The sequence below is a fragment of the Molossus molossus genome, unplaced genomic scaffold (assembly GCF_014108415.1).
Source record: "Molossus molossus isolate mMolMol1 unplaced genomic scaffold, mMolMol1.p scaffold_m16_p_20, whole genome shotgun sequence".
Lineage (NCBI taxonomy): Eukaryota > Metazoa > Chordata > Mammalia > Chiroptera > Molossidae > Molossus > Molossus molossus.
The window spans coordinates 18,065,870-18,087,911 of NW_023425356.1; the positions used below are offsets into that span (position 1 = coordinate 18,065,870).

The following is a 22,042-nucleotide window of genomic DNA, read 5'->3' on the forward strand; positions in this document are numbered from 1 at the left end:
GCTTGGGGGTCTTCATTTTGGAGAGGATTGCCAGTTCCAGGAAGGATAGAAGCCACTGTTCCCAATCTGGCTGAGCTGACTCTCATGGCTCTAGTTCTGTTTTACACATGCATGTTTAATCACAGTAGTGTCTGACTTCAGAAATTACAGACCTGGTGCCTCCAAGAAGGCATGGCAGTCCAGTGCCAGGACCGGGGAGCTCAGTGGGTCTCACTCTGACCATCCAGTGGTCCCCAAATCCTCATCCCTTGGAGGGACTTGGAGGATCCTCTTCTGTGCCCCAGCCAGCCTGCTGCCACCTAGAGGATGCTGACAACCCGTTCCTCCAGCCTCCCCAGACCCTTTCTGAGGGACAGCAATCTGGAGGGAGCAGCAATCTGTCACTGCAGGGGAGGAAACCAACTAATTTCTGCCCCCTGTGAGCAGAGTATGCCCCAGCAAGAAAGAGCCGGGAAAACAAGAAGACTCTTCCCTTCTCTCTTTCCCTCCGTTCTCCCTTTCTTCACCCCCATCTCTCCCCTCGAGCTCCCTCTAGCATGTGGGAGTCTGCAGGCCCAAGAAGAGAAGTGTCTCTAAAGCCTTTGCCTGGGGCAGCCGCTTGTTGCATCAAGAAGGAGGGACAGGGGCAGGAAAAGAACTTTAAACGTTCCCTTAAAGCCAAAGCTGCCAAAGAAACTTTGAGCAACCTGGAAAGTTTCAGACCCCCCAACCCTGGAAGGGAGAATATCCCCTCCTTAAATGAGATAAATTGTGATCAGGACTCAGAGTTGGGTCGGGGGAGAGGGGAAAGCAAACTGGCTTTTCAGACGTGGAGGGGAATGTAATGTGTTTCTAACCTGAACAGCTAGAAAAACGTCAAACTGGTTTCCTCTGGGGCAGCTCTAGGGTAAGTAGGGTAAGTAGGTTCCAGGAACAGACCTGACCCAGAGCACAGTTCTCCTAGTGAGGCCTTGGATTTGGGGCAGAACACCAAGGATCCTCGTTTTCTCACCTGCCTGCCCCACCTACATCAGAGGCTAAGGCCCAGAGGGGCTTTGTGATTTGCTAGCGCTTTACAGTTTATAAAGAATGACAGTGGTGACAACCCAAAGGCTAGTGTAGTGCAGGGACCTCCACAGCCTGCTGACTGACGCCTTCTTTAAGTTCTCCAGGGGCTGCTTTCTGAATCGCCTTAAAAAAACGAAACCAAACCTTAACTCAACAGTGTTGAATCAGCTGCTCACTCTACCTAACCCGCTCCGATGTGATCTACAGCCGCGACCGCTAACGGTCACCTAGGGACAAATTAAGGAATTGAAAATGCTGAGCTTGAGAAGCCGAATTCCTTACACTATCTGGGGGTCGTTAATCACCCAGCAGAAACCAGTCCGGCAAGAAGGAAAAGTAGCTAGAGGGACAGAAAGACTGGGTCCCTGGTGGGTGTTCAGGGGCTCAGGCGGCGGGATTCCAGGGTAGATGCTCACTTGTGTTGGATGTGCTCTGAATGGGCCCCGCAGGACGCGTCCCAGGAACCACAAGGCTCTTACAGGCTGCCCCAAACGCCCTAGAGTAACAAATGAGAAATGTCGGCTTGGTAGGCAGGAGACCCGTGCAAGGTTAGCTCAGACCCTGTGGCCCAGTGAGTCAGGTCCACGCCCACACTCGTCTGTTCTCAGAGAGAAGGCTGCGGGTATTCACCCAATGTGGCGAGAAGAACAGAAGAGTCGTGGTCAGAGAGGCCCCGGGATTCTGGAGAATCCACCTCCAAGGGCGGGGTGGGGTGAAGGGCAGTGCGCGCGGCAGGAAGACGCTGTGCCAGGCGGAGATTTGCCGAGATAGGAAAGCATGTAGCTGGTGGTGCGGGAGTGTAACTTATGTGCAGACGAGGAAAAGGGGAAGCTTCACCACCCACCACCCGGTAGTGTGGGGGTCGCGACAAATAACGGGAAACCTGGCACTAGGGGCGGGTAGTCTGGCACCCGGACTTCCAAGGAACTCACTCTCTCCCAGGAGCCCGCTGCTGCCTGACTCCCGCCCTTTGCCCACCCAGAACCCAAGAGGCCAGTTCTGGACCCACCTCCACCCGGGCCTGCACGGAGGGCGCAGCGCGCTGAGGGAGCTGCGGGAGGCACCCAGGCACTGCGCTCTGCGCTCTCCGAGGCGCCCTGGCCCTGCAGGGCTTCCGGTCACACTTCCCAGCTAGACTGCTCCGAGCAAGGGCTCCTCCTGCCTGCCCGGCCCACTCTTCTCCCTAAAACCTAGTTGTGCGCCCTTCCCGGTAGTCCCAGGGTTATAGGGACGATTTGTTTAGTGAAGCTCCTCAAACAATGGAAAGTTCCGAGGTTTCCTGGACGTTGGTTGGGGAGGCGGGGCCGGGACCCGCTGACGGCGGCTTCCCCAGCCCTGCTCCCCACCCCCCCTCTCTGCCCCCTCAGCCGCCGGGTAGCAGAAAGAAGCGGCCAGCCTTCTCCTGCCCTTCGGCCGGACGACCCACGGCTGCCGCGCCCGCCACCTCTGCACCTGCCTGGCTGAGGTGAGATGCCCGGCGCGCGCCGCGAGAGCGCTGCGCACAGCTCCAGCCGCCGGGGCGATGACCTCGAGTGACGGGCGGGACAAGGGAGTGCAAAGAGGGTGGAATCACCCCCAAGGGAGTGGGAAGAACACAATTTTTTAGGTGACCAGGGTGAAGGGTCCTAACTTTGTCGCTCCGGAACCTAGGACCAGTGGACGAAGTTTTGGGGGACCTTGGTTTTCTTATCTAGAAATGAGAATAACACACCATGTTGCCCCGCTCAGGGTGGGGTGGGGTGAGGGGTGACAGCTTTCTTCTTGGAGATACAGTTCCGCGGGCGGCTGGGGAGACGCGGAACCCCAGGCCGGAAAGAGCAGACGCGTTCTCTGCGGTGTTAACCCATCCAGCTCAGGCAGGAAAATCTGAAATTAAAACCATCAGAAATGGCCACGCAGGGACAACTCAGATCAAGTGCAATAGAGGTGACTTTGCGTGAGCACTTGGTCTTTCCAGGAAAGGAAAGACGGCCACGGTTTGGGAGAAGCCCAGTCTTCTGGTTTGACCCCCCTCCCCAGGGCCCGCCCCACAGGGCGCCGGGAGCCCAGTAGGGACGTGGCGGTGTCCTTACGCTCCTGGCTCCGGAGGTGGCTGCCGCCAGACTCCTTGATAACCTCGCCCGAAAGCAAAGCGGTGGGCGGCCGGCCCCTCCCTAGGACTCAGCCCAACCTGGATTCACTTCTTTGACCGCAAAAACTCAAAGCCCTGCGAATTATCGGCGCACCCCTCGCGGCTGCGGGCGCAGGCGCCCCGGCCCACTTCCGAGCTCTCGGCGTGGCGGCTGCCAGCAGCGAGCTTGGCTCAATGAGGCGCGTGGGGGCCAAGGGAGGTCCGGCCTAATCCACCATGCCCGCATAGCCGCCCAGTGGGCTGTCACGTAAAAACAATCCATTACCAAGAGCCTCGCCACCCTCTGCCTGGAAGGCCTGGAGCTGACCCGGGTCCCCCGAAAAATCCGAATCCTATCCTAGTCCCCAGTCCTTCCGGCGGCGGAGCAGAAGTGACCTGCCGGCCTGAGCGCAGGCAAGGCTGACATGGAGCCCCAGGCAGTTAACTAAGAACGTAGCGATTTGGTGGCGTCTGCTTGGGTTATCTGGGTATTTGGTGACCTGGCGGTCCGAGATTAGCCACCTTCTTCCTCCCGCTCACCACGCCCTCCCACTCCGTGCGCGGCCGCGCGGTCGGTGTCTCAGCAGGAGCCTGGGGCTCTGCACGTAGCGCGGGCACCGAGCTGGTTAAGGCCAGGTTTCTCCGCGCGCTCAGGACGCGCAGTTACGCACTCCCGCGCTACACACCCCGCGAAGTTTAAGGGGAAGAGAATTTAAAATGCACTGGCCAAAATTCACTCTTGAGAACACTTTGAAGTTGGGTAACTGTGACTGCGCCACTCTCCCCCTCCCTCCCCCGCCTCCCGCTCAGCCAGATGCACCAGAAAGCGGCACTTTGATCTTGCAAAGCAGCAATTTATATTTCTTTAAATTTTTTTTTTCTGTAAAATGATGATTGGACCGGGGAGAAAATAATGTAATTCCGTGGACGCAGGGCTGAGGAGACGCTTTCTGGGCCGGACCAAGGGTGGGCCCGGGGCGCCAGGCACATCTGTTCGCCCGGGTTTGCCGCGCATTCCTCTTCGCCAGGTTTTTTTCTTCCCCTCCCCCGGCGGACCGGTCCGTGTGATTCACCCAAGGCAGGAAGCTGGGCATTATTTGCGTCTGACCTAGAGATGCTAGGAGAGGTGTGGAGAGGTGTGTTGGGGGGTGCAGTGGGTAAAGCTAGGACAGAGGCTCCACGTAGGGGAATTGAATTGGAAGACCCGGGAAGGAGGAGCTCAGAAAGAAAAACACCTCCTGCCTTCAAGTGGAGAACTCACTGCCCCCCCCCCCCCCAGGAAAGGAGTGAGGGCAGCTGCAGACTCGGTGGGGAGGGGGGAGGGCAATATCAATCCATTCCCATCCGTCTTTCCAGCCAGGCGATTTACTGAAATAAAACCGACGGGTAACCTTTCCTGGCATTTTGACTAATAACCTCAAATTGGATTAAAATTTGGGAGAATATTAAACTACTGGAGCACCAGTCTAACACAGCCTACTTTCCACCAACTCCTCCCACTCTCACACCCAACTGAAGGCCCTCCCTCCGCGTCCCAGGCCAACCTGGCCAGACACCCCCACTCCAGGGCTTGAGTGGAGTCTCTGATTCCCTGAGTTCCTAGCCCTTTCTCCTCATAACTATGCTCTTTTTTCTATTCTGTAACTGGAATCTTCTCTCCCCAGACCCAGGGACCCCATCCAACAGTCACCTTGACTTGAGCAAGTGGTGCAGGAGACTCATTTGTCCCTGCTGGTCAGTCTGAAGGCTGGTCCAGCGAGGCCACTGGCATCTCTCTCTGCAGGAGTCTGGTGTTGTGCAGAGAACCCTTAGCTGAGGGCTGCACACCCTAGGCACTTGGCCGTGGGAGCTCTGCTGTGCTCAGAAGACCCATCCCAGGCCCCTTCCCCAAACCTCTGCTCTGACTCACTCCAAATCCTATTTTGGGAAGATGGGTCTGAGTGGGAGCCCCCTCCTTGTATGCCCAGACCAGGGGTGGGGCTGGGTTTCAGGAGTTGGGGCAGTCCTAGCTTCTTCTATTTTTCTTTCTCCTTGTTTTGTTTCTTTTAAAAAAAAGTTTCCCTTTCTTTCCTTTACTTCTTTCTAACTTTTATCTTTTCCTTCTACCCTTCCTTTCCCTCTTACATTTCCCCAAGCTTTTACTTTCTCCCGCTTCAAGGGCTCCCAGCATGACCTTTTCTCTTCTTTGCCTAACACCACCACGCATTCACCTCTCCCTAGTCCACCCAAAGACACTCGCAAGCAGGACTTCCAGTTATAATGTATAAGTCAGGAAAAACAAATGAAAAGACAGCAAGTGGGTGTCCAGGGCGGGTAGGAGAGAGGACGTGGCCTGCTGGTTGGGCAGGGGAATACATCGGTGGCACGGCAGGGAGGGAAGCTCTCCCTCTGGGTAGCAGGGCCACGGATGGAGTTACTAGAAGGAACATGAGAAAGATTGAGGAGCAGCACAGACCTCACACCTGGGGCAACACCCACACCAAGGAAACCATGCAACACGACAGGAGTTCACTGCCATGTTTGCTCCCAGCAAGTCTGCCAGTGAGACTGGATTTGCCATCAGAAGGAGAGAAAAAAATAGCCAGAGAACAGAGGCTGTCAACATTCTGCTGAGAAAAGAGAGTCAGGAGAAAGGAAAGGGAGGAGGGAAGGTGCTTGCATTCCATCTTTTTCTGGATCTCAGCTCCTTTCCTGCAGCCCCAACTCCCCAGGCTGGCCTTCCCTGGGGTGGGGGGGGGCTGAGCGAGGCCTGAGGCTGGGCGAAGGGAGGAGACTGCAGCCACCCCTACAGGAGACACAACCAAACTCACTGGGGCCTCAGAGCTCAAAGGTGGTTCAGGACTTTGGGGCCTCACTGCCTAGGTGTGCCCTTTGAGATGTGGGGACACTGATGACGAGTCTGTGTCTCCTGTGCAGCCCCATTTCCCCGGGCCGGTTAGTGGCTTCTTGAGAAGCCCATCTTGGGCACCCTGGACCTCTGCTTTACTCCCTTCCCCACCACATTAAGATAAAAAGCTTTTCTTCCCAAGCCCCGAGGTTTTTCTTCAGGGGAGCTCCAGAGTTCTCCCTCACCCTGGACCCCCAGGACCTAGGTGTTTTCCCTATCCACCCCCTCTTTTGCAAGACATTTGAGTTCCGAATCCTCAGCTATTTTGAGGAATAAAGGATCACAGTAACCAGTGCTTGGGTCACAGGACCTGTTTTTTTTTTTTTTAATTGGCATTGCAAACCTTTGGAGAACAAGGACACGAAGGACCTGGGAGGCGAGCCCTGCGGATGCGGGTATGGGGAAGGACAGGAGGGATCCGTGTGAAAACATGAGGGCCCCAGGGAGCAGCAGCAGGGAATTTAGGAAGATGGCACCCAGGCCGGATACACACCCTGCCCTCCGGAAGCTCCCAGTCTGAGTGCGGAAATGGTCTGCAGGGCACTGACTCCCTTCCACGACCACGGGGACAGATGCCACTGGAGAAGGACAGGTGCTTCGAACTGAGCTGGATGGAGCTTGGTTGCTGTCTAATCGCTCATTTGGCAGACGACAAGTGTCCGGTGGAGAATCGGCGGCCTGGGGTGGGGGGAAGGCAGGAAATCTTTGGTAATAGGTGGTTTGGTGTTGAACCAGTAATAGGTCGGAGCCTCAGAAAGTCCGCGCTTTACAAGGAAGCGGCCCAAGCCGTGAGGGAGGTCCCGGCGCTGGCGAGTCCGCCGCAAGAGGCGGGCGGGAGGCGGGTGTCGCGGAACCACTGGAGCCCAACCGAGCTTGCGCCTTGATCTTAGTTGACCGAGCCCCCGTCAGGGACAGATTTCCCTTCTCCGAGGCTGGTAGCTTTGCTGCTCCGCGCCGGCCACTCCTCGCCTTGAGGAAAGACCACGCAACTGCATCCTTTTATCTCCTTGCTGGCAAAGATGCTGCGCTCAGCTGGGCAAGCCTCCTGCGAGGGGGCGTTTTAGACGGGGGAAACGTTTCTCGCCTGTATTAGACAATTCCATCACTGCCCTCTCCCCAATGCCACCCCCTTTGCCAGAGTTGCTTGCAGGCAGAGTCTGTTTGCCCCTAGAATGGCTGAGGATTAAGAATTCTGGCTCCAGAGCTGGATTTCCTGCACTAAAAACTGCGAGACCCATGCCAAGTTACATAACCCCTCTATACCTCAGTTTTCTCCTCTGTAAATGGGGCTGGTATCACTGGTTCTTGGATTAGAACGTGAAGTAGGGGAAATGAGTTAGTACATATAAAGCACTTAGCACAGGGCCTGGCACACAGTAAAAGGCTTAATATCTATTAGCTCCACATACATGGTGCCAACCAAAGAGAGAGGAGATATCGAATGGGACTTGCTGTCAAGAGAGTACGCTTGTGGGAACAAACACTTATCTTTTCTCTCTCTGATCTCCCTGGAAGCAGGGGCCTCAGGATAGAACCGCCTTCTGCCGTCTGTTGAGCTGGTTCAAAAGTTCTCATTTCCAGGGAAGGCAATATTGGGGGCACATGTAGTGGTACCGTTCCAGCCCACCCCAGTGCTCTGGCCGGGCAGAGTTCTCAGACCTGGGCCCCTGGTGCTGCAGACACCGTTGAGAATTAGGAGAATGTGGATTCACGCATTGTTCTGCCCTGGAAACGCCTTCATTTGCCTGGAGTTGTTGACTGTCTTATGAAGTCCTTGGAAAGTATGTGAAGTTAAGTGAATATTTTTCCTGATTAGGGATAGAGAGCTTTCCTCGCCCCTTGCTTTCTGGGGTACTTGGCTGTGGGCCAGAGCGCAATGCTTCCTGCAGCTGTTTGAGTGAGACCGGCGTGGGGCTGCCCCTCCCCCACCTCTTCCGCAGCGGCGGGCCTGGAACTCTGGCAATGTTGGCCTCTCCACAGACACCCAACGTACGTCTTTGTTCTGAAAGACCGGCCAAGAAATAAAACTGCCATATATAAAATTATTTTTATATTATATGCTATATAATATATATGATATAATGGTTTTTTATTATATAAAAATCCATTTCCAGGGCTCATTTACGCAGCCATCTGGGGCTCCCACGTTGGTAATCTTCCTACCCCACTGGTTTTCGTGTCACCAGAAATGCGACACACTTCACCCAAGATTTCTGGATTCCTTTCCACCCCCTTTGATCTGGTTTTGCCTGAGAAGGGCGGAAAAGGTGGCCTGTGCATTAGGGACTGAAACGAAAAACCTCAGGTGCCCCCTGCCAGTTCCTCCCTTGGCAGTCCGGCAGTCCGGGGGCCACTGGCCAGCTACTCCATCTCCGCACACCGGCACACCGAGGATTAATCCACAGGCCCCCCTCAGAGCTGCGCTGTGGAGAAATGGTTCCCACTCTCCTTGTGTAGTGGACAATTCGTTCTCCACTCGTGGAGAGAGAGCCATTGATCCATAAGGAGGCTGTAAAAATCTACTTATCCGCGTTTGCGGGTAATGGCTCAGGGCTGGGCCAGCTGGCGTAGTTCTACCAAGGACATTTTGCTCCTGGGTGGCCGGTTTTTATTAGTGACAAGTGAAATCTAAACACTTCTGGCAAAAAAAAAAAAAGTCATCACATCAAGGCTCTATGCCTCAAATCATTTGACTTTAGCTGCTAGTCCTCCTGGGCAGCCCCACATCAGTGCCCCTCTCTCCTGCATAACTCCTATAAGCCCCTGTCCCAGGAACCCCAGGTACCTTCTGTAGGTCCCAGTTGGCTGTGTTAGACTACAGGGCCTAGCTCTTACCCCTTTGACCCCCAGAAACTTAGATAATCCTTCCTCTCAGTGGAAAAACCAAAGGGAACTCCTAACCTTGCTTAGCCAAGCACCTGCAAACCCAGCAGGAAGGGAGAGATGGAGTCACATCTAGGGGGCTAACTTGGAAGCACTGGGACTCCAGGTGTCAAAGGAACTCAGAAGAATGCTCTGCCTAGGAAATGTCTGGCTTCAGGAGTTTGGCTTTCTGGCTGGAGGCCTGCTGGCTGGAGGATGGAAGGGGCTGTGTGCCTTTAAAAACAAAACCAGACCAAGCCCTGCTGCTCCTGCTCAGTGCCAGTATTTCTCCATGTCCAGTGTGCCAGTCCCTGCTGGGTCTCTAGACTTTGCAGAATGACCTGGTCCCACTCAGGCACTGGATGACTCTCTCAGGAGGCAAGACCTCAGAGCTGGGTGCTTAGCATATTTCTCTTTTTTTTTGTCACTTAAGAGACCTTGACCTCACAGGTAGCTCTGTGCAGATGAAGGAGAGGAGGTTGGGGGTCAGCCACAAGGATTAAGCTTCAGGGGGCCAGAGGGAGCTGTGGAGTCAGGGGCGATATGAAGCAGGCAGCTAAATTCGTGTACATTTCTGCAGACTTTGGGCCAGTTGAGTGTGTGGCCAGGATGTTTCCCCAAATGCCTGTGTGTGACGCTGTGCAGACAAGTATGCGTTGTTTCTCCATGGGTGTTTGACTTTAGAAAGGTATGTGTGTACAAGTGTAGCTGTACATGCATGTTTGACTCTAGAAAGGTATGTGTGTACAAGTGTAGCTGTACATGGTGTGTACATACATGTGTATGCTGCTGGATAGATAAGCCATGGCTCTGTGTAGTCACACAAAATACATGCATGAACTTTGTGCTTATAGGCTTACTATATAGAAGTATATAGTAGTTACTGATGAACCCACATTTATTTCAGGAAGGGGACACGCTGGTGGCCTCAACATCAGCTGACTCTGGGTTGAGTCGCCCAGGGCTGCCAAGCAAGCCTGAGTTCCTGAGGGTGTGGAATATTACCTTCCATTCCAGTCCAGCCCAAACCGGTGAACGAGAGGACTGGGGGCCTTCCTGGAAGTCCCCTCACCTGGAGCCCCAGGCCAGCCTTTGCCTAGTGTCTGGGTATCCAGAGCCAGGCTCCTTCCTTGCGTTCGCTCGGTGGGCTGAGCTCAAGCTAGAGATTTCGCTTCCTGCGAAAGCTGGCAGGGCCAGACTGGCAGAGCAGAAGCTGGCGCCCGCGGGGCAGGCGGACACTGAAGACCAAGGTCAGGCCGCCCGGTTGCAAGCTGTGCTCTGGGGAGAGAGAAGCTGGGCCTGGGGGAACGGGATTTCCTCGCCTCCTGGCCACACAGGCCCCCCTTTGTGGAGGGCCCAGCTTCTGCGCAGACCCCAGCCGGCGAACAATAGCGCAATGTTGCCGCCCGCCGGGCCAGGCTCTCCGGGTTCCACTGCGGCCGCCGAAGGCGAGGAAACCGGGTGGCGCTTTTTTATAGTCACAAATATAAAATTGGGGCTTTCTCCCCTTTCGCTGCCCCCCTACCCCAACACCGATAGAAAGCAGATAAATTTATGAAGGGCGAGCTAAGAGAATAATTACAGAGTGAAGGCCGTTAAATTTTATTTCCAGTCCCAAAGGCAAAACCTGCGATTTTATTGCAAACATCTGGAAGGACCGAGAGGAGGGCACGCTGCTGGTTTAAAATAAAAACAAAAGATTTTATTTCGCGAAAACAAAAAAACATCATTAATGACCCTTTCGCCCCCGCGGACTTTTATTTTTGAGAAGTGTGAGAGGGTAGTTGAATAGTCAACGAGGCACGACGGTCCGAGGCTCCTGGCGACCGGAGATGCGGTCTACGGAGGTGGGCCCGCTCTGTCTCCCTGGACTGGCACTGGGCAGACGGTTCCAGAAATCAGCTCCCTCTCGCGTCCCCTCAAAGGCTCCAGGACAGTTAAGCCATCCCATAACTGGGCGCCAATTTGGGAAAAGAAGTGCAAAGTGGATACTTGGCCTCACATTCCCAGAAGGGTTCAATTATAGCAAAAATAAGACCCTGGGTCTGTCCAGCCTCCCAACCATTATCTTGCCTGTTTTGCTTGGTTGTAAAGTATTTAGGACCCCTTCAACCTGCTGACAGGGAAACTGAGGCACAAGCATGAAGTGACTTGCCTAAGGTCACAGTTTAGAGCTGAACCCGGGACCTGGTGGCGAGGCTGCACCTGCCCTACAGTCCCCAGGTGTCCTCCCACACCACAGTCCTCTGGATGTTTTATACCTGCCTAGTGAGGCCGAATTCATTGTAATTCCCAAGCCCCCACAGGGTGTCCTGCCCACGTGTTTAAGGGCAGCCAAACATGGCCTGCTGGCCAACTATTTTAACTTTGTTTTCAATTACTCAAAAGTGCAAAAGCACAGCGTCTGGTGGCTCACCTTGAGGCATTAGCAGTGGTCGTATTTCGGTGGTGTTTAGTGTGCAGAAACAGAAGGCAGGGGCAGGTATGTGGAGGAGGCAGGGCCCCAGACTCTTGTCCCAGCGTTGTAGAATTCTGTCAGTGTTTCTTTGAAAACTCAAAATATCTGGTCATGGTTTTAGGTGAGCACTCTGATTCCTCCCCTTCTCGGCTTTCCTTCTGTCAGGCTAGTCCTGGGTCTCTACCTCCCCTATGTCCCTAGGTGGTCAGGGAGTCCTTGTCAATCAGCTTCAGGCCTGAAATAGACCTGAACTGGACTCACCACCTACAGACTCTACCCCAGGGCCCTAAGGTAGAGCCTGTGGCTGGGAAACCCGAGGCTTGCCTCAGGATGTAGCCTCATACAGGGGAGACTCTTATTTTTAAAAGTTAAAGGAGAGAGAAACTTGGGTAACCAGAGGAGAATCTGAAAGCTCTTTGATGTACTTCATGGAAGGAAAATGAATCCATTACTCCCAGATTTTTACATTTAATCCCCTAGCCGTCTTTTTCTTCTTCTCTCCAACCACACAAATTTATACACGGAAGTCACAGACGTCACACCATCCTGCTTAATCTTTCTCCAGACCGTTTCCCCCATCAGCACAGGTCACACACCAAGGAGGGCATGCCCCTGGGAAAAAACTTAGATTGACCCCTATAGTCACAAAAACAAAATGTCCCCGCCCCTCCCACTTACCTAGAGGAAAACTAGGTAAAACCATTGTCCTGACTGTTCAGAACCAGCCTGGCTTCATTCCCAATGGATTTATTTTAATGACCTAATCTACTGTTTTTGGACATCAGAGTATATAGAATGTGGGTAGGGACAACCTATGTAACCTGAAGAAAGGATGCAGGGGCTCCTTGGAGCACTCTGTGCTCAGTGAATGCGTTGTGGGTGGAGTGCAGATGCCTGCCTTTGAAGGCTTTGCTCACTTCTCCAGGTGTGTCTCTGGGACATGTGTCTATGGACACCTACATGGAACAGGCCTTCTGGACCTGTATCTAGGTGTGTGGATAACCAAAAATACCTCTTTTTGAGAAGCTTTTATGGCCTCAAGGACAAGTGTGTCGCCTATGGTGCATCTACTTCTCAATCCAAACCAGGTCTGCGTGAGAAGGCCAAGGCAAGAGGCTGCCAGAGGGAGGTGAGTACAGATGACGGGAGAAGGAAAATGCTGGGAAAGAATAGGCTGGCCCCATGGCTACCCCACTGGCCTGGTCCTGGCAGGCTCCAGCCACCAGTGGTGACACTAGAATCTGGAACCCAGAGAGAGATGTGAGCCTCAGGGGAACATAGCTGCGCACTCTTGGCCGGTGTCCTCTCCAACTCCTTTGCGGAAGCCCAGTGGTGGTGACTGCTCCATCATTTTAGGCACTGGCTCCTGGAAGCAGAGCTGAGTGGTGACTGAGGTGGGAGACACTGTGCCTCGCCACCCCAGCTCCCTGGGAGTTCACTAGGCAGGGTGCGGGAGACACTGAGGGGCTCAGCACCAGGCTCTATATCCCAGGTTCTCAAGGAGCAGGTCAGAACACAGGCTCCTGGAAGGCTCAGGAGGCCAAGTCTGGCTGAATCACACTCATCCAGTCGCTTTCCCATTATTCCTTCTGCAACTGCTGCCCTGCTAGCTGCTCCTCATCTGGTCTGGAGCCCAGTTTGAGGGGGCTCCAAAGTGGCCTGTTTTGCTCTCCTGTGAAAAGGCCCAAGTACGTTCACAAGGCTGGGTTGTTGCCTACAGCACCAGAGCACTTCCAAATACAATAGCAAGGACTAGATTTCCCTGAATCCCTCAGTGGTCAGAAGGGGAATGTGGCATTTCAGAGGCCTTACAGGCCCTCCCTTCTCGCCCCAGGGTGGGAGGACCTATGGGCGCTTCCAGGGGGGCCTATGACAGGCTTGGGGACCTCTACTCTAGGCTTTCGGGTTCAGACCCTGCTCAGGGCCTAGCTGTTCCTGAGAGTAGTCTGCCGGATCTGTTGCTCGCACCAGGGAGCTGGCTCTTTCCTGCCCCGTCTCCAGGGCACAGAAGTGTATCGACCCGGGGTTTTGGCATGGGAACATCAGGCTGTAGCGAGGTCGTCCTCTGCGAAACCCGAGACTCTTTTCCAGCTTGGTAAGATCAACTTCTGGGTCCCTCTGAACTTGCTCTGCCCTGGCCTGGGCTCGGGGTTTCCCTGAGGCCCGCGACCAGTATCGCAACCTGGGAAGGGGTGTGGGAAATCAGATTGGCCAGAAGTATTGGACTTTTAAGTTCCTCAGAAATCCCTAGCGACCACATTGCTCTAAAATATTTTTTGTAAGGGTGGTGGGAGGATCGGCGGGGCGGGGAGAGCTAGCTCCCGAATGATCTGATTTGAAGGGAATTTTGAAAAAGCCCTTTCTTCGCGGTGCAAGTTCCGGCGCCCTGGCCCAGACCCTCTCGGAGGGTTCTCCGGAACAAGCGCCCTGAGCGGGGCAGCTCCACTCAGCATCCGCGCCAAAGGGAAGGCGAGCCTTTGCTGCGTGTGGGCCCTGCAAAGCGCGCGGTAAGCCGGGCGCCCAGCCGGCCTCCTGCTTTGAGGGGCCCTACGGCTCCTTGTCTCCTCCACAGGTAGAGATGGAAGGAAGAAGCGGTCTTTACGTTTTCACCAAAATTCTGGATAGTAACGGGGCTTTTCGGCGTATTTCTTTCGTTTTGCGTTCACCAGAGTTGTTTAGAAATCGTTCAACAGGAAAATAAGAACATATGTGTCAAAATCCTTAGGAACCAGCAGATCTAAAAGCATCTGGGGGCAAGCGCGAGATTATTCGAGTCGGTTTTTGGCGTTTTGGACAGGTTGACATTTTGTCTGAGCCCCCAAATTGCTGATCTGTAATTAAAATGACTCTGGGCTTGCAGTGTCTTTGAAACCTAGCAGATTTGGGAGGAAAAGGTACAGATTGGGGGCTGCCAGGAGTTTGTAACGGCACAAATCTGACCTCGACCTTCAGCTCCCCGCCCTCCCCCGACCAGGAATCCATGGGGCACCGGGAAGCCAGGAGTTAAAGTCGGCCCAGGAGCATCCCGGGGATGACGGGCGCTGAGCCTTGGCCCGAGCCTCAGTCTCTCCCTTCCGCTCATTGGCCCGCGCTCTCAGGGTTTCTCCTGTTCCCTCCTCGCCATTGGTCGGGGGCTGGCTTTTTTTTCCCCCCGTCAGTCTTTCTCTTCCTCCCCCCCTCCCTCTCCCTCGCCCCAAGGACAGGAGCGCACTGCTTGCCCCCAGCTCCTCGGGAAGGGAGGAATTTAGAAAAAAAGTTTCCCAGAAGTTTGGATCAGAGGAAGGACGGGAAGACCGAGAGAGGAAGAGGGAGAGGGAGGAGAGAAAGGGAGAGGGAGGAGAGAGAGAGAATAAAAAAAAGATGAAGTCCAGTCTACACAGCCTGTGAGCGCCTGCCCGGGTGGGTGGGAAGCAGGACGCGGGCGCTCATGCTGCGAGCGGGCGGCGCTCCGGGCGCTCGTGCGTAGCCGCTGGAGCAGCTAGCGGCGCCGGTCCGAGCCGGCGGCGGAGGGAGGGGGAGGGCGCAGGGGAGGGTGCCAAGGACCCGCTAAGCCGCCGCCTCTCCCGGGCTCGGCCCGGCGGGCGCTCAGAGCGTGAGGGCGCAGGCTGCTCCCTCAGTAGCGGGGGCGAGCGGGGGCCAGGGTGCGGGCGGCTAAAATGAGTGAAAGGAGAAGATCTGCAGTCGCCCTGAGCTCGCGAGCACATGCCTTCTCCGTTGAAGCCTTGATCGGCTCAAATAAAAAACGGAAACTGCGAGACTGGGAGGAGAAGGGGCTGGACCTGTCCATGGAGGCGCTGAGCCCCGCGGGCCCACTCGGAGACGCGGAGGACGCGGCCGCACACGGCCTGGAGCCTCACCCGGGTGAGTGCGTAGGGCCAGACCGCGGGAGGCGGGCGGCCAGTCGGCGGGCAGAGTGGTGAGAAGGGAGGCCCTGGCCGCGGACGCCCTGCCCTGCTCTAACGCGGCTTTCTTTTTCTTGCACAAACGCCTTGAGCTTCTCCCCAATTCGCCGGAACCAATTTGGGAGAACTGGCCTAAGCCTTACATTTCGTCGCTAACCTCAAGCAAGGAGGCCTTCTTGCTTGCATCCCCCTCTCCTCTTCGAGCAGAGAGCAGCGTTCCTGGTGCCCGAAGCTGAGGGGCTTGCAGGGCCCTGGGGTTAGGAGGGGTGCCTATCGCAGGCAGTGGCAGGAAAGGAGGTGGGCTGGGACTAACGTCTGAGAGCTCCGGGGGCGAGCGCGGAGGTCTTGGCCCGACACCTCCTCCTCGGGAAATGCCCGGTTTATCTCATTTAGCTTTCAACCTCGGCCCTGGCCCTCACCCTGCCAACTTTTCTGGCACTTCAGTTGTTTATCTCCCCCCCCCCCCCCTTCAGCGACGAGGGAACACAGTCATATTTCTACTTCGTTGGCTTTTACGGAAAAAGGAATGTATGTTAGATTCCTTACCCTTCGCCCTCGGTCACTCTTCAGGGTCCACATCTCAGTGTATTTGGGGACAGCAGCGTAATTAATTTGTGTCTCGGATCCATATGCACACAACACGTAAAACACGGGGAGGATGTCTATGTCAGTATTTTAACAGAATCCAGGGGTGGGGTAGGGTGGGGGGAAACAACTTAACATTTTGTTTCAAGTGCCAAGATTTCAACTGTGCAAAACAGCCCCGGGGAACAGCTGTTGTCAGAGGAATCTTACGCGTGCGCGCGCGCGCACACGCGCCCGCGCACACAGACACACACACACACACACACACACACACACACACACACACACACCACGCTCCCAGCTTGGGTTAGCGGCTTCAGAAACTTTCCAGCCAGGACTTCTAAAACTATTCTGGAAGTACTCCTTCTGACCAGCTAAGGCTGGGGAGTAAAACCTGGGTCAGCGTGCAGGCAAGCGTGGGGTGGGAGTGGGGGTGGGGGGGGGCGGTGGCCTGCCTAGGGATGGGGGAGGCCTTGGGCCCAGGAACTTGGGGGCTGGAAAACTGGCCGACCCAAGGAGGGACAGCTGTCGCCTACATTTTCTCTTTCGGCAGTGACAGTTCAATTTCCATGCTCCGGAGGCTAATAATAACGCGATTAGCGGGTGACCTGCAGAGACAGTGTTTTATGAATTCTCCGTGTTCTTGTGGCCCGCTATGGTATTTGGGTTTAATGATGGGGAATTATTTTTATTAGTCGATGAAAAGAAAATGAAAAGGAGATTTATTTCGTCCGCTCAAGCTTTCCCCTGTATTTGGATGCGGGTGTCTGTCCACGCGGACCACTGTGTGGGCAATCCAGAAAGGAACGCGTGGCTAATGTGTTTCCCATCTCTGGCCAGACCCTATTTCCTCACCGCATTTATTTGTTGTCAGAATCTCGCTTGGGCCTTGACACAGTTTGTGGAAGTTCTTTCAGGCCTTATGATAACTGACGGTTTGGGAGGTGGGTTTATTTTACTTTCCCACCGGTGGAAAAGGCACAACTTATTTAATTGCGCGTGGCAGACGCCGGGTCCCCGTGTACTTTCTCTAGGGAGTGGGCCAGGTAGCTAGGAGCCGACCTTGAGTAGCATGTTTAAAAAGGACCAACATCGGAGTCATAATCAGAGACTCAGCTCGAAGTTTTCTTTCTGCGTCTTCTCAGCCATAGACAGAAGAAAATAGTGAGGGCTTGGAAAGGAGACACCAGTCCAGGGCCATGAAAGCGAGGACCGGTATCCAGAATGTTGTTCCCTCGCTGGAGCTGGATGTACATAACAGGGTTCAGTGGACCTATTCTCATTACCTTTATCACCTTAACCAAAAGAAAAGAAAAGAAAACTATGGGCCTTTGGGTTAGAGGAAACGAAATATGTCTGTGGGGCAAAGGTCCGGGAGGACGAGGAAGCCGGAAACCGAGAGCACTTGCGGGCCTTCTGCCGAGCGGGACTGCCAGCAGGACCTGGCCACTTCGTGGGCTGAGGGGACTCCACCTTGGAGAGCTCATCCCCTTGGAGATATCCAAGTTGGAGACCCGCAGTGGCTAAGGTTTTCGTAGGAACCGGACGTAGCATGAGAAAATATCTCTCAGAAGAAGGGTTCGGTGGCGCGGAGACTCGCAGTCCCGGGAGCGGAGAAGGCTGAGCTGCGGACTCTGACTGCCAGGGGGTGGTAGCGGAAGGCAGGGCCAAGGCTTGGTGTCCCCTGCAGGTCTTTCTTTCTTTTTGTCTCTAATTCAGCGCCCTAACAAACACACACAGGGCCACATTGAAAAGTGTATGTACAGTGGTGGACGTGGGAGATAGGGCCCTGGCGACTCCGTTTGCCGAGGGCCATGTCTGTGCCTGGCTGGGCCTCACACTTCTGCTTTACCCCTCTTTTTCCAATTAGGACCGAGGTGGGTTGGCCCTGCTGCGTGGTTCTACGGCCTAGGCCGACAAGAGTCAGAAACAAAACAAAAACAAAAAAACCTACAACAAAAACAAAATTGCCACGGGGCTAGGGAAGGATTAAACGCTGGTGCACGTGCACACACAGGATGACCGCCGAGCGCAACTGTATTTGTCATTCTTTCCTTCCTCTCTCTTTGACTGGTACCATTGTCTCCGGTCCTACCTGTCCGAGCCTCAAAAACCCAGGAACCTCAGACAACCCACGGAACAGATTTCATGTTTCACTCTCATTCAAAGACGCGGCCTTTGCTTTTTCGCAGCCCGTTTTTCTTTCTGCGTCCGGACAGAGCTGGCTTTAGTGGGCGCCAAGCGCCCGCAGCCTGGGGCGCCAACATTCGGCAGCAGCGGGGGACCTGCCCGACCTGCGCACTGTAGGCACTCACACATCAGAGGACACACAGTATGTATTTTAAAATTTTCCACCGAGCCTGGTGGTCCCGAAAACTCCCCGAGACTCTCGGGGCCTTGGAGAAGCGCCTGCGAGGTGCCTTCCTTATTACACCGGGGCCTGCACTCCGCGTCTTTGGGAGAAGCCTCCAGGACTCGGCCGCCGAGTATTGAGGGGTGGGGGGTTTCTCCAAACCCGTCTTGGAGGAGCTTGGCTCTTGGGCCTGCTCACCCCCGTCTCTCTCCCAGCGGGCACCCGAGGAAACTTTCTCCGGCAACAGCTGCTCCGGCTGCGGCGGCCTTGGAAGTATATTTCAGGCACGTGGCGGCGCCAACGGCGCTCCTACCGCTACCCCGGCTCCACCCGGCTTCCCTGCTCGGGTTTGGGCCTTTCCCGCCCAAATCCACAGCCGAATGCAGCCGAGGCCCGGTCTCCCGCGGAGCGAAATAATTTAAACCTTCTGCGGGGGGCATTTTCCCCCTACAGAGCCCACAGGCTTGAGTCTTGCAGCCGCGGAGCTCTGGCGGCCTAAGGAGGTGGCGAAATACGCTGGTGGGCACACAAAGCGGCACACCCAGGAACACGCGGGTAGGTCGGCACTCCGCGCACACTTGCGCACACGACAGGCGCTCGCGCTTTCCGGCGCACCAGTCTACGCAATTTCTACTGAACCCAGACAAGAAAAGCCATCACAGTGTCCCAGAACACTTTCTTCTCTCGAATTATCAACCGGTCCCGAGAATTCATCTGCCAGTTTATGGCTTGTTTGCTCAGAGTAGAACTCCAAGATTTTAATCTTCACACCACCTCTCTACCCATCCCCTACCCCCAATAGGGAAACACAGGGTCAAAATAGAGGAGGTGACTCTTTACTGACGTTTAAGAAAGGGAGAAAAAGACAAAACAATCGTCGATAAGTTTGAAGCTAGTGGGGGGAGCGTGTTTATGCGGGGCAAGCACCAGCCAGGGCGCAGGTTCGGCTGGGGCTGCAATACCAGGGCGCGAAACGCGGGAGGTGAGAACCCGCAAGGGTCTGCCTGGGGTAGAGTCCGGGGCGAGGAACTCTGGTTTCTCCGCGGTGAGTGCAGACCCTGTACCCGTGTAGGCCCCAAGGTTGCTCAGCCTGAGCCCCGCAAAGGAACCAAGTGTAGAACCTGTTGAACGTGTCCAAAGCTCCCGCCTGCTCGGTCCAAACGGCCTTCTGCGGTGGTTGTCCCTTTGGTAAGTGACTAAGTGACCTTGTGTGACGGGGAGGGAGGCTGGTGGGCTTAGGCTAGATCTGAATTCGTCCTAGGCCGGTGAGGATGGTGGTTCGCTTGTGATGACTGCCAAACAAATTTTTCGCTGCTGAGTGAGGTGGTGGATAAATCAGACACTCTGGCTGTGCGGGCCTGGATGGGCACACCGCAGTGGTCTTCGGAGGATTGTGGACACCCTCTGTGTAACACTGCGGTCCTGGGCAGGTGGTGCAATAGAATCCACTAGAAGGAAGGAGATAATTCTAGCCGCATTCACCCCACAGACGGAGCAAACTGCTGGAGGCCAGTGGGCAGGACAGGGGATGGGGAGAATCTTGGTGCCCAGAATTTGGACTGCAATAGAAAGAAGGTGTACTGTGGTTTGCACCTCCTTAGGTTCCCCTACTTCCCCCAGGGGTGTTCAGAAACCCATGTGATGGGTATGGAAGGTATGGGGTAACAAGGGAGGGTGAAGGGAACAGTCTCTGGATTGATTCTTGGCTACCTATTGCCCGGGCAGCCCTTCGCCCGCTCTGACACCCACATCTGCCTCTTGGAGACCGGTCGGAAGAGCACAAGCTAATGGGCAACCAAAGCTGTCCTAGACAGATCAGCCCACAGCTGAGAGGCACGAGAGGCACGGCAACTCTGAATTCGTGACTTCCACGGCCCACCCAATGCTGTTTCTCGTTAAACACTTTTTTGGGTTCAGAGCTGGCCACTTTGGGCTTCCTGATTTTATAGGTAAAACTCCCAGAAAGAAAAGTTCACGAGGTGAGGCTCATGCAGGGGTAAGGGGGAATTCAATTCTTATAGTGGAGTTTGGACTGAAATTATATTGACACCCGCTGTCGTTTTCCTGTCCGCCCCGTATACCAATTACTTCAGTAGGAATCATAAACATTTTTTTAATTATTGAAAATTGGTGTAAAATCACTTTAGTTAAAACACCCAGCACGTGAGGAGTGAATGAGGAACGGTGTGAGATGCCTAACCTGGGAGCCAAAACTAAAATAATGGGGATTGGTGGTTCGTGTTTCCCTACTGATTTGTATAATTTCCTTTGCGTGTGTGGACTAGAGTTTAATGGAAGCAAGTCCCTCATCATTAATCCTTCATATTAGGCCACAAGGAGAGAGGGACCAAGTACATTTTGGCTCCGAAGACTGAAACATTCTGTTCATCCAAGCCTCTCCAAGGGCATTGCTAGCATTATTGAGTGAAATATTCCAGGTCTGTCACAATCGTTTTCTCTATTGCCAAAATAATATTAAGTAGATGAGAACTTTTTTTTTTTAAAAGATTCTGATTATAGACTCTGATAAAAATTTATTTCTCATACTAGGGAGGAAAACAATTGCAATACTTCTTAAATCTGTAGGTTCCTTCTCTAGGTGACTATAGGTTTTGTGTGTGTGTGTGTGTGTGTGTGTGTGTGTTTAAGGCAAAGCTGAACTGTGCAAATTCCACAGAGATAAAAAGCAGACTGGCATTTCACTTTCTGGAAACACAGAAATCCATCCAATGATTATTCTGGGGTATAGCTGGTTATTGCTTTCTTACTCCCCAAAGACACAGTCATTTAGCAGGAGAGAATATTTAAGTGATTTTCTAGTTTTGACCTTAGGGGGTACTACTTTTCCACAGGGAAAAGTAGGGAACTGGTGGAATGTGGAATCTTTTCCCCTTCTTTTCCTCCTCCATGTGGTTTATTTTTGCTTTGCTTCTTCTGGTTTCCAGTGAGCTTTAAATTTTATATGTGCATGACTGAGATACTCAGGGGTCTGCACTGGGAACAGCAATTAGCAAATTTATAAATTAGGGACTGTTTACACATCTTTGGGCAAGGATAATCATTAGTTAATTTAAGTGAGGCCCTTGCTCTAAGTGTCAGGGTGGAAAATGAGACTCAGTAGGGAGGACCAGAGGTGAAATGGGAAGAGGTGGGGAATTCAAGCCACTGGTGACGACAAATCAACCTTTATTCGGTGCCATTAATGGCTTCATTTTGAGGCAGGACATTTTGCTGACTACTGCCTGATGATGAGCTTTTGATACCAGAAATGAAAATAGGCCTTGAAATCATACATAAGAGTATAAAATGTATTAAAGAGTATATACACAAGTGTAGGTGTTTAGACACAGATTTATGTGAGAACAAGTTCTGAAGGGGACATAGATAATATTTCAGAGAAAAGAAACTGCCGTGTGTGTGTGTGTGTGTGTGTGTGTGTGTGTGACAAATTGGGAACACATAACATTTGGGAGCCCACAATTTTGTCATCTCCAGACATCCTTTGACAATTCACAAGAACCCCAAATTTGAAAATTGTAGTTATTGGGAGAAAGCAAGATTGTTACAGATGAGATGTAAAAGAACTGGGAGACGGGGAGTTTTCCTGATGCCGTTTGGCGTTTAATTTCATGAAGAATGCCATCTTCCCTTCCGATGGGTAGAATGCTGTCTTGTATTCTGCAGAGTAACTAATTTCATATTTTCCCACGTGAATGGACTCCCTGAGAGAAACTTGGATAATAATAATGATGGCTAATGGAAGTAACAAGTAAAACATTGTGCTTTTGGGGAAATAATTTTAGAACATAAGCAACATATGCAAAAATATAGTTGCTGA

At 53.6% G+C, this 22,042-nt stretch overlaps 1 protein-coding gene across 1 annotated transcript in view; it reads left to right on the forward strand.

Moving 5' to 3' along the window:
* Positions 1 to 14,914: 14,914 nt before the first annotated feature.
* TBX15 (T-box transcription factor 15) overlaps positions 14,915 to 22,042 on the forward strand; it is a 104,598-nt gene continuing 97,470 nt past the window's right edge. The window contains exon 1 of the mRNA XM_036273613.1: positions 14,915 to 15,225. Within this exon, the coding sequence (XP_036129506.1) occupies positions 15,021 to 15,225 (205 nt within the window). The 5' untranslated portion in view covers positions 14,915 to 15,020. The remainder of the gene's footprint in view (positions 15,226 to 22,042) is intronic.